Below are 15591 nucleotides of genomic sequence, written 5' to 3' on the forward strand. Positions count from 1 at the left end.
TCAGAGAAAACATACTAGTCCTATTTCCTCATCTCACAGACTTTCTGATTGGCCTATTATTTTCATGGAACATTTATGTTCTACCAGAACAAGTACAACAGAAATGTAGCCCACACAAAGCCTCACAGCCTTTTTTTTTTATGAAGCAGCATCTCAGCAGTTCCAAGTACTACAGCAGTTCAAAGGAAGTAAAAATCAAGTTCAGTTGCGAGGCAATTCAGCTCTGGAGCCAGGCTGCCTGGCTGTGAGTTCCATCTCTCCTATTGCCGACCTGGGAGAATCGGGGCAATTACTCAGCCTCTGAGGCTGTTTCCTCCTCTGTTAGACCTGAGAGTAACGGCCCCTCCTCAAGGACTGCCGTGAAGGCTGAAAGAGCAGCATGGGTGAGGTGCCTACAACGGTGCCGGGCAGAGGCAAGTGCTATCAAGGTGTTAGCTATCATTATCCTTTTGTCGTGGGATTCAGAAATAGTTTTATGGAAAAGGTGATATTTGAAGTGGGCTTTTGAAGAGGGATAACGTGCAACTGGCAGTGATTAGGAGGAGGAGAGGGACAGCAGGACAGAAAGACACACAGAGTGTTTTCAATCTGCAGGAACACAGGTATTGGGCAGAGAAAGGCCCGGAAAACTAGGTTGGTCAATTCCGTGAGAAGGGCTTCCTTGTAAAAAAAACTTTGTAACTGTAAAGAATTATTCTCATTAAAGAATTCAGCACACACTTTCTGAAGTAACCTTATTTTTGTTCACGAGTGTACTTCTAGTCGGCATCACTACTAGGTACAGTGCGATGAGTCATTTATCTTGAAAAATACTTTTAAAGGAATAGATGGGTAAATTCAAAACGTAAAAAGTTAGTGCCTTTAAATAAGTAAGACTAACCAATACATGCTATACAGGCTCCAGATAAACCTCACGGTCTTACATTTGGAGATGGCTCTGTTCTTTCGTACTGCATTTCTTCTTTTCCATTTTCGCTGGACTGTGTCATATGGTATGATCTGCCCTCAATGAAAGTAATGTAGTCTTTGTAGGAGTAGAGTGGGCCTGCCAGGATACCCATGAAGTTACAGTTGTAACTTAAATACTCTAGTAGGCTTGGCATGCGCCTGCAATGAAAAGACATGCAGCTTGTGAGATGTAACCTAAGCTTCCAGAAAATTTGATAGGAATAATAATTATCTACCTCACTGCTCTTACCATTTCCAAAATAAAACAAGCTTTAATTTTCATTTGTACTGATATAAGAACTTAAAACATTCGGATATAGTAATGCTCAACAGTACTTTTGAATAAGAGAGTTTCTGTGCAGATCTTTATGAGTGACTACGAAGTGTTTCTATTTAGATTTCTCAAAATGGAACAACTGAAGACTGACGTGATATGACATAAAGAATCACCTCTTACTAGACAATCACTTGTTCATTTAACAAACACACGCTGCACCAACTATGTGCCCAGCATGCTCCAGGGTCTGGAGATACAGGAGAAACAATACAGAGGAAAATTCTGCATTCATGGAGCTTATACCAGCTGCAGAAAACAAATGATAAAAACCATACATATATAAAATATTTTCAGAAATGCTAAGTGGTACAAAGAGAAGGGGGTATTTTATTATATTTAAAAGTAAGAAAAGGTCTCTCTGGTAAGACGACATTTCAGCAGAGACCAGAAGGAAGTGACAGCAGAGTCATGTGAATGTCCATGACAAGAATCGCAAGCAGAGGGAATAGTGAGTGGAAGGGAGATTCCTAAGCTGGGCATGCTGATGGCAAGGCAGCTGGGAGGCTAGAGCAGGCTCATGCTGGGAAAGTGGGATGACAAAAGGCAGACCTGAGATCGTAGGGGGCCTGCCTCATAAGCCATGGTAGAAACTTCGGACTTTACTCTGAATGAGATGAAAAACTACAGGAGGGTTTTACCAGACCTAAGTTTCAAAAGCATCACTCCAGCCCCTGTGTGTGCACAGGGGCAAGGGTGGAAGCAGGTAGCGCAGGCAGGAGGTGTGGAGTGGGCGGGCAGCACTCTGCACAGATTCCGGCAGTGGAGCTGGGTGTGCTGATGGACCGGCTGTGGGGTGCCAGAGAAAGGACGCAAGGATGTCTTGCAACATTTTTAATTCAGTTGCTTTGAGGTCTGTCCAACTGGCACCTGGTATATAAAGTTTACCAAGTATTCTAGTTTTCAATGCAGGTAAAGGGGTCAGTTAATATAATAGACTATTTAGACCACATACGTTATCATATAAATGCATAAGGAGTGCATATTTTTATTTATTTTTAAAAACCTACCATTAATCAAGTCTGTCCATTGTCAATGATAAACTATCACAAATAAAACAAGTACACTTTGGGGACAGTAAGCAGGCTTCTCAAACGTTATAATCCATTCGTCCTCTCTAAATATGATAAGCTATCTCCTTAAAAAACACTCATGAGTAGCAAACACTCTTCGTGAACAAGAGAACACCCTCACACGCACCATATATTATTTTTATTTTAAAAAATCAACAGAACAAAATAGCGCTTCCTGTCCATTTGACACTATCTAAGTTATCACTTAGCCAAAAACCCTTTTCTAATTTTTCCAGAATTATTTTTCTACATTTAAAAGTATCTTGAGTCAACTATTTTTTCTTTTGGACTCAAAACTGATGAGAGAAAATGTTTCTGGCAGATTTTCTCTTTTGGTTCTTTCTATTTAATGGAGAAACAGGATGCCTTCTTACTGTATCAAACACCAGGGTAAGTACCCCACAACCACCAAGTCACAGAAGAATTCCTGCACTCCAGCAGCAGAGCTCTATTCCCAATACCAATTATTTCAAGACTAAAAAGCAATGTCCTGTTATGAAAACAGAGCTCAATTGTACCAAGTCAAACCATGTACACAATTTGTAAGGACAGGAGGTAATTTCTTAAACATTAAATTTGGTGAAGTAACTTTTGGCTCAACTGTCACTTCAAATAAGCAGTCAATTTAGGTACCAAGGTGAATAACTATAAGATTTGCTATTAAATGAGAACTGAAGTCTAACTGTAGTCTTCCATGTAGGATATTAAATTCAAGATACATTCATTCATTCCATCAATTGCAGTTACTTACTGCAGGGGCTGAAGAAAGAATGCAGGAGAGGAAGTGGAGTCAGTAAAAGCAGACAGAGCTTTCACCGCATGTCACTCTGAAGGAGTGCAGAGTCATGGGGTGGGAGCCAGGAGGGAATGCGAGGTAAAGCAAGCTTTTCCCAATTAAATTGGTGGGAATGATCCAACAGAGAGGGAGAAATTGATGACTGATGATGCAAGAGATAGGGGATAACAGAAGTAGCAAAACCCTTGAGTAAAAAAGAAGGAAATGGATTCAGTGCAGAAGTGAAAAGTGGGCTTTAGACTGGATTGGGGACAGTTAATACTCAGGACCACAAAAAAAGGAAAGTATTTTATAACAGATTCAGGCAGTCTGGTAGATTTCATGGTTGCAGAATGAAGCAGAGTTGCTTTTACTTTCTCCAAAAAATAAAATTTTGCTACCATCATGAGTATGGAGGAGGGAGTGCTGGAAGTCTGGGGAGAAAGGAGAATATATAGTCTTGCAAGGGAATGGGAAAGTGAGTGCACTAAGGAAATGTAGTAGAATTATTGCAATACCAGGGACCATAATTTTAAATTGGGGGTAACAAATCCAAAATGAGTCCAGTCAACAAGTTTGAGTGTTTCTCTATTCGGTTTTCTTCCACTATTCAGGTAGGTGGAGAATGGAATTTAGCCAGGTGTGGGGATTTGCCAGGTGGCTCTGAGAGGAAAAGGGGAAATGGGAGCTGAGATGGAATGGATTGAAGACCCTTAAAGATCACAGAATGCAGATCAAATTAATCTCTCAGCAGTTAAGTATTTTCAAGTGCATATTTACTGATAAATAAATATTGACTATAGAGATTATAAAAATACAACTTTTTTTTTGGCAGCTGGCCAGTACAGGATATTTTTAAAGATGGGGAAAATATAAGAAGATTCCCAAGACATGTGACCTCGGATGAGGGGTAAACACTTAGTGTAGGTCTATCTACTAACATCTCATTCTTCTCGAGTAGCTCTGCATTTATTAGTTCTAGATTTAGAAACAGTGTATTCCACAGGAAATTTTTCTTAAAGTTAAATGAATATTTGATCTCTAATTATATTAGATTGAAACAGATCTTGCCAAGAAATTAAGCCATTCTTTAGAATTAGTCAGTGTACCTGCAATAAATAAAGTAGAAGCCTATCCCAGAATGAATTCCTCAAATAATAATGAGAAATATCTGACTGGTTCTTCATTATTTCAAAATATGATATCTATGTGCTATATTAATGTATTATTTCTTAGTCCAGTACCTGCCATCGAGTTATTGGTCTATAAATGGTAGCTGCTATTACTACTAAAAATTGCAACATGGCAGACATGAAGACTATACAATCTTCCTGTCTTCGAGGAACTCAGAGACTCATAAAAAAAAAAAGTTTAGCAGACAGGCTTATGGTCCACAGGAGGTGCACATGTACAATGACATAGGCAAGGTGCTATGGGAGCCTTAGAAGGAATGCCCAGCCCAGCAAGATATGGTGGCAGGGAGGTGGACAGAGGCAGTAAGTTTGGTTTTCATGAAGTATCTCTAGAAAAACTAGTAAGCTTAGCCACATGAGTAATGTGTGTGCTAGGCAGATGGCATGAACCACAGCAGGACACAATGCAAGGCACATACCTTACAGCTAAACCCCTCTGTGATGGAGTCAGTTCTTCGTCCTTTCGAAACATCCCTGAAAAACAAATATAGGTGCTTTTATCAATTATTTCTCCCAAGAAGGACATATTTTCCCATTCCACCCACTTTCATCATTTTTTGCACTTGAAATTCACGCTAAATATCTAATTTTGATATAATGATTGTTCCTTTCATTTTCATGGCAACACCGACACAATCGTGTGAGAGGATCATCGAGTAATTCAACATGTCTAGGTCTGTATTAGGTAAACAACATGCTGTCAGGAGCTAAAGTCACTGATCTGATTCTTCTCTAATGGAATTATCATTAAGTTAAAAATTCCAAATGCTAACACTTTTTAAATTATAAATTATCCGTAAAAATGCTATGACTTTTCAAAAACAGGCATTAAAATTTGTCTATTATTAGATGACTGATATAACTAAACATATGAACTAGAAGTTCAAGGTAAATCAAAGAATGATTTCCTTACTCTTATGTGACTCCAGTGAGTGACAACTGAACTCAAATACACCACCTTCATCCATTTCTTTACCTTTTCCCCCCAAATAGGAGGATATTACTTACACACATCAACTTACTAAATCCATATGCTATTAAAAATATACCCTACATCCAATTTAAAGACCAAAGGGGGACTAAATTAAGAAAACAAACCACTTAAAAAATTTTTGCAGCAAATACAATAAAGTGCTAATATTCCCTAAAGAATCAAAACTAAAGCAATTAAAAAACACAATAAAATAGACGAAAACAAAAAATGTGAAAAGGCAAACCATAAAAGAAATACAAGTATGTTTTTCTTGAAAATACATGAAATGTTTATTTCATGACTAATAATGTCACAACTAGACCTGCATTAAAAAAAATGCTAAAGGAAATTCTTCAAGTTGAAGGAAGCCGATGCTACTTAATAACATAAAACTATACATGCACACAAAATAAAGATGAGAAGAAAGCAATTAGTGCCTTAAAGTGCCCCGGAACTGTTCTAGGCATTGAGGAAAGAGCAGAGGAAAAACAAACTCCCTGCTTTCGCAGCATTTATATTCTAGCAGGGAGACAGAATATAAATAAATAAATGAACTACAAAGAGGAACTCAAGTCATATTTCTGTAAACCAGTACAGCAAATGCTTTAGAAATCTTTCTACCCTCTAGCTCTACGACTCTAACCTAAGGAAATAATCAAAGGTTGATTCAAGATTTATGACAACATTCATCACAGCCTTGTACATAATAGAAAAAAAAAAGTAACGACCTACATATTAGACAATTAGGGAATTGGAAAATAAATAGTTGTACATCTACTTTTGAGAATTACGTGAAAAGAAAACTATGCCTCCTAAAAAGATAAAGAAAATAGGTAGGAGCATGGAAGATTCTTTATTTTTTCTTTGTGCTTATTTGTTATTTTTCAAATTTTCTTCAATGAGCATATACCTACTCTTTAATGAGAAGTAACAAGAAGGAAAAAACAAAAAACAAAAGAGAAAATTGAACGTGAGAAAATGGTAAAACATTATCAGGAGTTAAACCCAAAAGAACGTTCTACTTTCTCCCCTGTATCAAATACACTGTTGTCCATGCTTTCCTAAAAAAACAAGGGCTATCTTTGGAAATAAGGATCAGTATTCATTTTTTAAAAATTCCTTATCATTTTTCTTTTGTTTCTCATCATTTTACCAGGAAAGTGGCATGTTAATAGCTTCATTTGTGATTTCAAGATTTGCTATATATTAAGTATTTTGTTATATTTTATTCAGGATTTCTAAGTGTTTGGTATAAGGTGGGGATTCTACATTAGTTCCATCAGTCACGTTGACCGGAGAGGCTATTAACATTTCAGAACTGCAAACTAGCCAAGGAAAGCAGATTCAGAGGTTAAAGGATAAACTTTCATATGACAAATGCGTGTTAAAGTCTACATACACACAATAAGCCCAGCTTCCCTTCTCAGTTCAAAATTGGATACTTGCCAGTAGAATAAGCAAAAACCAATTAAAGACAAGATACCATTTTTAAAGCAAGGAGTCTAAAACCAAGCACAAATTATGCAGTCCAGCACACGATGGGAAACAAGACACTTTTCGTATTCCCGTATCAGACAAGCACCCAGCCAGGCTTAAGTATTCCTACTACAAATGATATCAACAAAGCTGCCAGCAACGACACAAGTTACACCATCCCCTCAAAGCCAGGCAATATAGCAGACTTCATGACCAAACACGCTACCAGGTTGTTTCAGTCATCCCTCCTAAGCCCTTAGGTATCTCATGTACATGATCCAAAACCAGAGGGGTACGTAGCCTCTATGATGTGAGGGTATGAAATGTCTCAAAAACCATGCCAAGACAGCAAGACCACACACTGGGGAAAGGACAGCCTCTTCAATAAATGTGCTGGGAAAACTGGACATCCACATTAGAAGAATGAATGTAAACCCATACCTCTCACCATATACCAAAATCAACTCAAAATGGATTAAAGAGAAATGTGAGACCTGAAACAGTAAAACTCTTATAAGAAAACATAGGAGAAACACTTCAGTAAGCAGGAATGGGCAAAGACTTTATGAAAAAGACCCCAAAAGCACAGGCAACAAAAGAGAAAATAAACAAATGGGATGATATCAAACTAAAAAGCTTCTGCCCAGCAAAGGAAATAATCAACAGAGAGAAAAAATCTATAGAATGGGAGAAAATATTTGCAAGCTATACATCAGATGTGGGATTAATATCCAGAATATACAAGGAACCCAAACAATTAAACAGTATAAAAACAAATAACGTGATTAAAAAATGGGAAAGGAGCTGAATAGGCATTTCTGAAAGGAAGATATATAAACGGTCAACAGACACATGAAAAAATGCTCAACATCACTAAGCATCAGGGAAATGCAAATCAAGACCACACTGACATATCATCTCACCCCAGTTATACTGGCTATTATCAAAAAGACAGAGAATAACAAATGGGGGCAAGGATACGAAGAAAAGGGAGCCCTCCTACACTGCTGATGGGAGGACTGTAATTAGTGCACCCTTGATGTTAAACAGTGTGGAGTTTCCTCAAACAGCTACACATAGAACTGCCATACGATCCAGCAATCCCATTGCTGGTTATATACCCAAAGGAAGGGAAATCATCATGTTGAAGGGACACCTGCACTCCCATGTTTATCCCAGCTCTATTTATACTAGCTGAGAGTTGGAACCAACCTAAATGTCCACTGACAGATGACTAGATAAGAAAAATGTGGTATATATACACAATGGAATACTTCTCTGCCATAAAAAGAATGAAATTCTGCCATTTGCAGATGAATTTAGAGAAATTTATGTTAAGTGAAATAAACCAGGCACTGAAAGAGAAATACTGCATGTCCTCACTCACAGGCAGAAGCAAAAATTAAAAAAAAAGAAAGATAACAACAATCACAATAATTTGTTGAACTTTCGAAAGGAAAGAAAATAACTGATGCTACTAGAGGCAGGAAAGGGGGAAGGAGGGTTAGTGAGAAATTGGTAAAGGACCACAAAAAATGACTGCACTGTGTAATGCTGAGTGTACTAATTACCTGATTTGAGCATCACTTATTGCACACAGGTACTGATATTCAACGTTGTACCTCACAGGTATGTACAATCAATTAAATTTCAATACAATAATAATAACAATAATAATAAAGTCTTCCTGCTCAAGAAGAGAAAAATGAAAAACAAACAAAAATCCATGTTTAGAAATTTCCCAAGATAAAATAACACCTGCTTCCTGAAGCTGCAGATATGAACAATACTACTGAATGGGTAGTTGAAAAATACCTAGTAATAGATATATAATTTATTTGGTTTTATCTAGAAGTGGTCCAGAACCAAACAGATTGTGCAGAATATAATACACATGGGCCTGAAGCTGCTATCCTTAGAAAGATCTGCTTGTAAGGTTGACCCATGGCTGGTATCTTGAAACTTGGCTGGTGAACTGCCCTACACTGATATAAAACGTTCTCTCTGCCTAGTGTTTGTGCCAACGATATGGTTTATCCTGTATACCTGTTTTCCTTCTTGGAGCCTGGAATTTTGGTATGTGCCAGGCAGCAGGCACACATGTGACCAGACCCCAATAAAAACCTCGGGTGCTGATTCTCTAGTGAGCTTCCCTGGTAGACAACATATCACATGTTGTCACAACTTGTTGGGGAATGAAGCATGTCCTGTGACTCCACTGGGAGAGGACTCTTAGAAACTTGTCTGGTTTCTTCTAGACTTCACTAGAGGTGCCTATGCCCTTTACTAAGTTTCTTTGGAATCTTTTCACTGTAATAAACCTTAGCCAGGAAAACATCCATACACCAAGTCTTGTGAATCACCGAACTGGGGTGATCTTGGGGTTCCCTGACAAACAGATAATAGGGCCCTCCTCTGTAAGACTAGCTGAGGAAACACAGGTGAGACAGGTTCAATCAATCCCTTAGGCATAAGGGGGCACATAGCATGGGGGGTGGCAGGCCCATAGTGGACCATCTAGTGGATGCAGTGAGTTGAACTGGAAGAGGAACAATTTTGAAAGGTTAAAGGCTATGAATTCCTCAAATGTTGCCAAGGCTAATCAAATTCTGAACTGCTCTAAAGAGAAAACTATCATTAAATCCATTTAAAAGAACAGATCCAAAATGGGGCTCTGTTGTTGTACTTCTAATTCTGAGTTGAATATATTTCGTCATCAGATGATTCTACCTACGGACAAAATTATATTCCTGATCCATGACTTTCCTATATTCTCCTTCCAGAGTTGCAGGAGTGACCTGTCATCTGCACAATGAAGAACTGTTAGCACCTGAAGACAACCGTATGCTTTTACCTACACGGCTTCACAGTATGAGTTTTATGACCACACTCCAGCATCAGGTATGGGCGAGTTCTACCCGTTTCATTATTCAGGATGCAAGAACTATGAGACACTGCACATAAACTATAATCCACTAAAAAAAACCCTCTGAGGTGGATCATATTATAAGTTTACAAACGAGAAAACGGAAGCAGTAAGAAGCAGAACTGGAATCTGAGTCCACACTTGCGGCCCTCCAAGCTCACACTCCTGCCCATCACCATGCTGCCTCCTAAATGGAGAATTTTCCCTCAGTGGTGTTTCTCTCCTTTCTGAAGGGCAGAAACAAAGCTACTGTTGACAGACGGACTTATTACAAAAGTACCAGAGACTTTAAAAGTAGTTAATCGACCCCTCCCCCACTACCCCCCCCCCAATGGAGCAGTTAACTTTGTTTGTTAGTAGCAACAGAGAAGAGGAAAAATACTCCCTTCTTCACTGTATTGCCAAGGCAGGTGCTCTGACAGTAAGAGGGAAAACCTGGCTGAGAAGTGGGCACAGGACAGGAGGATCTACACAGTGGGGCTGAAACCTGTCTCAAAAGCTCCTCAGGCTATGTACAAATGACAGTTCTATCAGGGATGCTCCTTCAACCTTTGAAGAAAGCAGAGCCTAAATCTTATGATTCAGGGTCCTACGGCAAGGTGTCCATTCACTGAAGATATAAAGTACATAAATATTTATACTTAAAGTATATAAAAATATGTATGTATATGTGTGTCTATAAAAGAGAGGGGGTGGAGGAACATACACATTTTAATAAAAATGTAACACAGAGATGAAGCAGGAATTAATAAAAGTTTATACAGATCAAATATCTACTTCTTTCATATTTTAAATTGCCACTACTGTAGACCATATCACCGACCCACACTATTTTATTTTTTGTTACTAAATTAAATTCAAAATTAAGATAAACACTGAAAAAAAAAAACAAGCACACTTTAATAACCCTAAGCAGAGTTAATCATCTTCCCTTATCTTACCTCTATCCCTTTCCTTACTCTAATAGAGAGCAGAAAATTATGGTAATATCTCAAGCAAAAGATTATTTGAATAGGATTTTTTCAGTACTGAAAAATTAATTTCAAAATTCTTACCATCATGAATTTCATAAGCCAAACTAGTGATCTTCTGGGTAATGATCATCATTGGCCTGTGAAAGATAAAAATATAAATATTTTTAAAAAGGCTCTAACCCCAAAAGAAATCTGTGAGCCAGGGATCTAGTCCAGCCTCTTCACTTTATGCATTATTAAGCAAGGTCACGAGGTGAGAGGCAGGCAGGCATCAGGCAGGACCCCCACCTCCCGATTCTGACTCAGTACTCTCTGCAGCATACCATACTGCCTTCCGTCTCAGGGCTGAATATAAAGGTAAAAAGTAAGTTGCCTGGAAAGGGAGAGAATGAGTAGAAAATTCAAGGATTTTAGGTGAGAAATTTGAGAAGTAGGAGCAAAAGAGAAGAGGGAGATAAGGGAAAAAGAAAGAGGACAGACTACCATCTCCCTATCGCAAAAGGTCGGCACCCAGGGATTAAAGACCCTGAAGACAGCCATCTAAAACATGGAAATCATGGCATATCTTAAAGAAAAGAGGACTTTAAAATCACATTATAAGGAAGAAAATGGCAATATTTCCTCTATATTTTATAATGACTATAATTGAATGGATAACTTGGAAAGGAAAAAAAAAATACATCCACATAAGAAAACCCACTAGGATGCATTTTACCTTTTAACTGTTAGCCTACAGACAGTATTTGAAAAACAATTAACTGTAAGTTATTTAATTTTTTAAAAATGCAATAAAACCAGGAAATAAAATCTTTTTGCCTGAGGGTAGAATGTGCATTCTGTACACCCAGAGTGTTACACAATTTGCTGAATCCTCAAAAGGGTGTGGAGCACACAGCAACCACCCACACTTCACAGCCAAGTAAAGGGTTCAGAGAGGTCGGTCACACAGCCAGGCAGCGGCAGGGGAGATTCAGCTCCCACCGGCTGTGGCTCGGACCCTGTGCTCTTCCACCAGCCCACCATGCTCAAAGCAGACACTGCTCGTGGCCACCGCTCCCTTTGGCAAAACATAGATGCCTGTACACATGTCAAGATAGGACGTAATTGTTCACAATGTCAGCATATGGCAGGCAGCAAGGGTTTGTTTTAAACATTTCTACCACTGGAAATTAGATTCACAGACCCAGGCCCTTGAGAATTTATAGCTTATTCCCCCTCACCTAACAGGAAAGGTCTCATAAAAACTGTTCCCAAGTACTTAAGGAAGAAGATTTCTCTTAGATTCCATTAAAAGCCAATTCTTACACTTAATACCACTCACTCTCAAACAATCATTCCCCAGCCAATCTAATCCCACTGGGTGCTTTGAACACCCCTGGCTGCCATTTCTGCTTTGTAAGATATACTTTATGACCTTGAGGATTATAAAAATGCCCTATAATTCTTTTCCCTGTGGAAAAATAATCATTTATCTCACCCTGCTTAATTCCCTTCATAGTTTAGCTCACCAATGAATTATAAAATCCCCTTCAAGTTCTAAACTTTAATTCCCATGTTACCTTAAAACATCTTAAAAACTGATAATTATTAAACTTATTTTATAAACTCAGTGACATATTAAGCTGTTGGGTACATATTTATAAGATGTTTCTAAAAATGCAGATAGGTACTTTTTGAATGTATGCCCGGACTGTGCCCACTTGTGACCCTGCACCCTCATGCAACCCATCCAGTGTGAAGGGTGCAGGGTCTCTTACAAAAGTGAGCTGGGCTGGGAGAATGGATGGAGTGTAGATGTGTTGCTGATTCCAGGAACTATGGTTCCTAACAGAGATGGAGAGAAGGCAGTGAGAAGATCTGAATATTCTGGACTCTCCAAATGTTGCTCCCTCCACTTAGACCACTCTTCCTAAAACTGTTTTTGCAAGGACAGCTACTTTTCCTTCTTCAAGTCTCAGCTTAAAGGTCATTTTGTACAAGAGGCCCACTGGACAACTCTGTCTCAAGTAGCTCCCCTCTGCCCAGAGACACACAACACAGCCTTCATTTCATCTAGTTTCTTGTTTGGTTGTTTTTTTTTTTTTTCCTTCAAGGTGTTTTCATATTTGTCATTATTTTATTTATTAAGTTATTACAGTTGTTTTAAAATATCTCCCCTTTTCAGAAAGTCCATGAGACAAGGAACCTAAGAGTTTTGTTCACCACTGAATCTCCAGCATGTAGTACAGTGCCTGGCACAAGATATGTGCTAAACACATAATTAAAATACCACACATATTGGGAGGTTTTTCAGAGGCCTTTCTGTTGTTGATTTCTAATTTAATTCCATCATAGTTAGAGATCAGGGTTTGAATCCTTTTAAATTTACTGAGTACTTGTTTCATGGCCCAGAATATAGTTTGCACATGAGAAAAAAAGTGTGTTCTTCTTTTCTTGGATGGAATATCTATTATTGTGAATTAGATTAAGTCAACTGATAATGTTATTCAAATCTTCTATACCCTTTCTCAACTTCTGTCTACTTGTTCTATCAGTTATTGTGAGGGTGTAATATTGAAATATCTTGTAGTATTATAGTAGTAGATTTGTCTAAAAAACTAAACTAAAATAAAATACCAAATAAATGGAATCTTCTAAGTGCCCAGTCAAGATCTATTCCTCCATCTGTAAGTTGATTATATTCCCTCATCTGTCCACTCTCATCTGAGCATGAAAGCATTTATCCTGTAATTAATTGTTTTCTTTTTTTTTGTCACCACAAAAAACCATGAGCAAATCAACAGCACACAATACGTGCTCAAAGTATTGACTGGCTTACAAAAATGTCTCATCATTTTTTGATCATTAGCCTCCATACATTTCCTTTGGTTTTAAGTGGGTAGTAGTTCTACAGCCTCTGGTCCAAACTGCTACCGAATGTAAGAAGAGAACGACAGAAAACAAAATTATTATAGAGTGGCCAAGAAAGAGAATGCAATGAATGAAAATAAGAAAGGATTACAGGAAAAATTCAGTAGGGATGAATAGATTAAAGAGAACTCCAAAAAGCAAATGGAGAGAAAAATGGGCAGATGAGAGTAATACAAAGCTGGGGGACAGAACAGAGTGACAGGCAAGGAGGTGGAATCTCACCCCATTATAACAGAGCCTACCACACAAAGAAAACACAAATAAAATCAATTCAACTCCTCACAAGCAGATTAACTGCAGTGGGTTTTCTTAATAGCATATGTTATTCATAAATATCTATTTCAGGACAGTTATGTATTTCACTTACACCTTTATTTACATTTTAACTATCTATTGACTTAGTATATAATGGAACCACCAATATATAATCACTTCCAGGTCCTAAGAAACTCCGAGATAACTTGACAAGAATAAGAAAGAACCTCCTGTTTCCTTCGGATGGAGGCTGGAAGCCAGAGAAAGAAGGTAGGAGAAGTGAAACTGCATAGAACTAGTTGAAAACAGATTAATCTAGCTGAAAATAGTTCTGTGTCTCTCTTTTAACTTGTTTTACAAGTTATCTTGCTGAATGTAAGCTGAGCATGGGCAGAGACATGAGCCCTGCCCTCCAGATGACCTCGGCACCAAAGGAACCTGGAAATCCTCCACCTGTGAACCAAAGGACTGGATTCAGGCCCAACCTTGTCCGCAGTCATGTGACCTAACTCAGGCAACCAATCAGCTCTTGACTCATCAGCCAATCAGCTCCAGCCTGGGTCATATGGCCTGATTCAGGCCCAGCCAATCACCCTTTGCCTAGTCATATGGTCTGAAGAGGAATCAGGCAATCCCCAGTCCCTGACCCTTACGGATCCTTTAAAAGCACATTCAGCCCCTGGTTCAGGGAGACAGATTTGAGCTGTGCTCTTGTCTCCTTGCCAGTCCACCTCACAATAAATCCTTTTTCCTCACAAAAACCAGTGCCCTGGTATTGGCTCCTGTGCACACTGGGCATTGAGTCCTTGCTCAGTCACAGAAGCAGAAGGCTAAAGAACTTCCTGAGTGAGGTCAGGGCCTTGGGCTGGAGCATCCTTTTCCTTCTGTATGACAACATCACTATATTTAAGTAATATTACATATATTTTCTTCTGATGACACTCTGCTAGAAATGTGGAAAAATATGAATCTAATTTCAAAATAAATACTACAACAGATGGAACAGTTTCAGCTAATATAAAACAATACCATATAAAGCAAAGAACTAAAAAAATTCTAGACTTTCTGAAACAAAGAGATGGAAAAATTAAAACAACATATTTAACACATGTTTATACTACAAAGAATATGAATAGTAAGATTTGGTTCTATCACACAGTAAAACTCAACTGGAGTTAGACATTATTAGAGAATGAATGTTAAAAATGAAGAATTACTTTCTTGATTGTTCCATCTTCTCTAGGAGACTGCTAAATGTCTGTGTATTAATGTACAAAGCAAGTACAAGCACCTACTAGGCACACAGCCTGCCACCAGGATGTAAGTCTCCTCACAACAGAGGCAAACTATTGATTCCTCACTCTCAGTTGTCTCTAAGTACACAAGCACGCTTTCACCTACAAACAAGACCCACTGTAACCAAACAAACCCCACCTATCTAACGTCAGGTGGACACGCAGTGAGAGAGAACTGAAAAGGCTGCTGGTCTGAGTCATCCATTCACCCGCTTACTACCTTGTTCAGAGAACAAGTATTTAAGGAGTACCCCCCATACACCAAGTACTGTTCTAGTTTCCCGGGATACAGTGTGAACAAGACAAAGTCCTTGCTGCCATGGAGTTTATATTGTAGTGGAGAGAGACAGATTATAAATGAAGAAACAGGAGAATATATATTGTGTCAGATGTTGCTAAGCGCTGTGCAGTAAAACAAAGCAGGGTAAGGCGGCTAGGGAGTGCAGGGCATAGGCAAGC

The 15591-nt window shown here is 38.5% G+C and overlaps 1 protein-coding gene across 6 annotated transcripts in view; it reads right to left on the reverse strand.

Moving 5' to 3' along the window:
• MBOAT2 (membrane bound O-acyltransferase domain containing 2) overlaps window positions 1–15591 on the reverse strand; it is a 129696-nt gene that overhangs the window by 19795 nt on the left and 94310 nt on the right. For all 6 annotated transcript variants that reach the window (XM_063078235.1, XM_063078234.1, XM_063078232.1 and 3 more), the window contains 3 exons: window positions 10754–10809; window positions 4743–4797; window positions 924–1107 (listed from right to left, as the gene is read on the reverse strand). In XM_063078235.1, coding sequence (XP_062934305.1) covers window positions 924–1107; window positions 4743–4797; window positions 10754–10805 — 291 coding nt within the window. In that variant the 5' untranslated portion in view covers window positions 10806–10809. The remainder of the gene's footprint in view (window positions 1–923; window positions 1108–4742; window positions 4798–10753; window positions 10810–15591) is intronic.

This window comes from Cynocephalus volans, chromosome 14 (assembly GCF_027409185.1).
Source record: "Cynocephalus volans isolate mCynVol1 chromosome 14, mCynVol1.pri, whole genome shotgun sequence".
Taxonomy (NCBI): domain Eukaryota; kingdom Metazoa; phylum Chordata; class Mammalia; order Dermoptera; family Cynocephalidae; genus Cynocephalus; species Cynocephalus volans.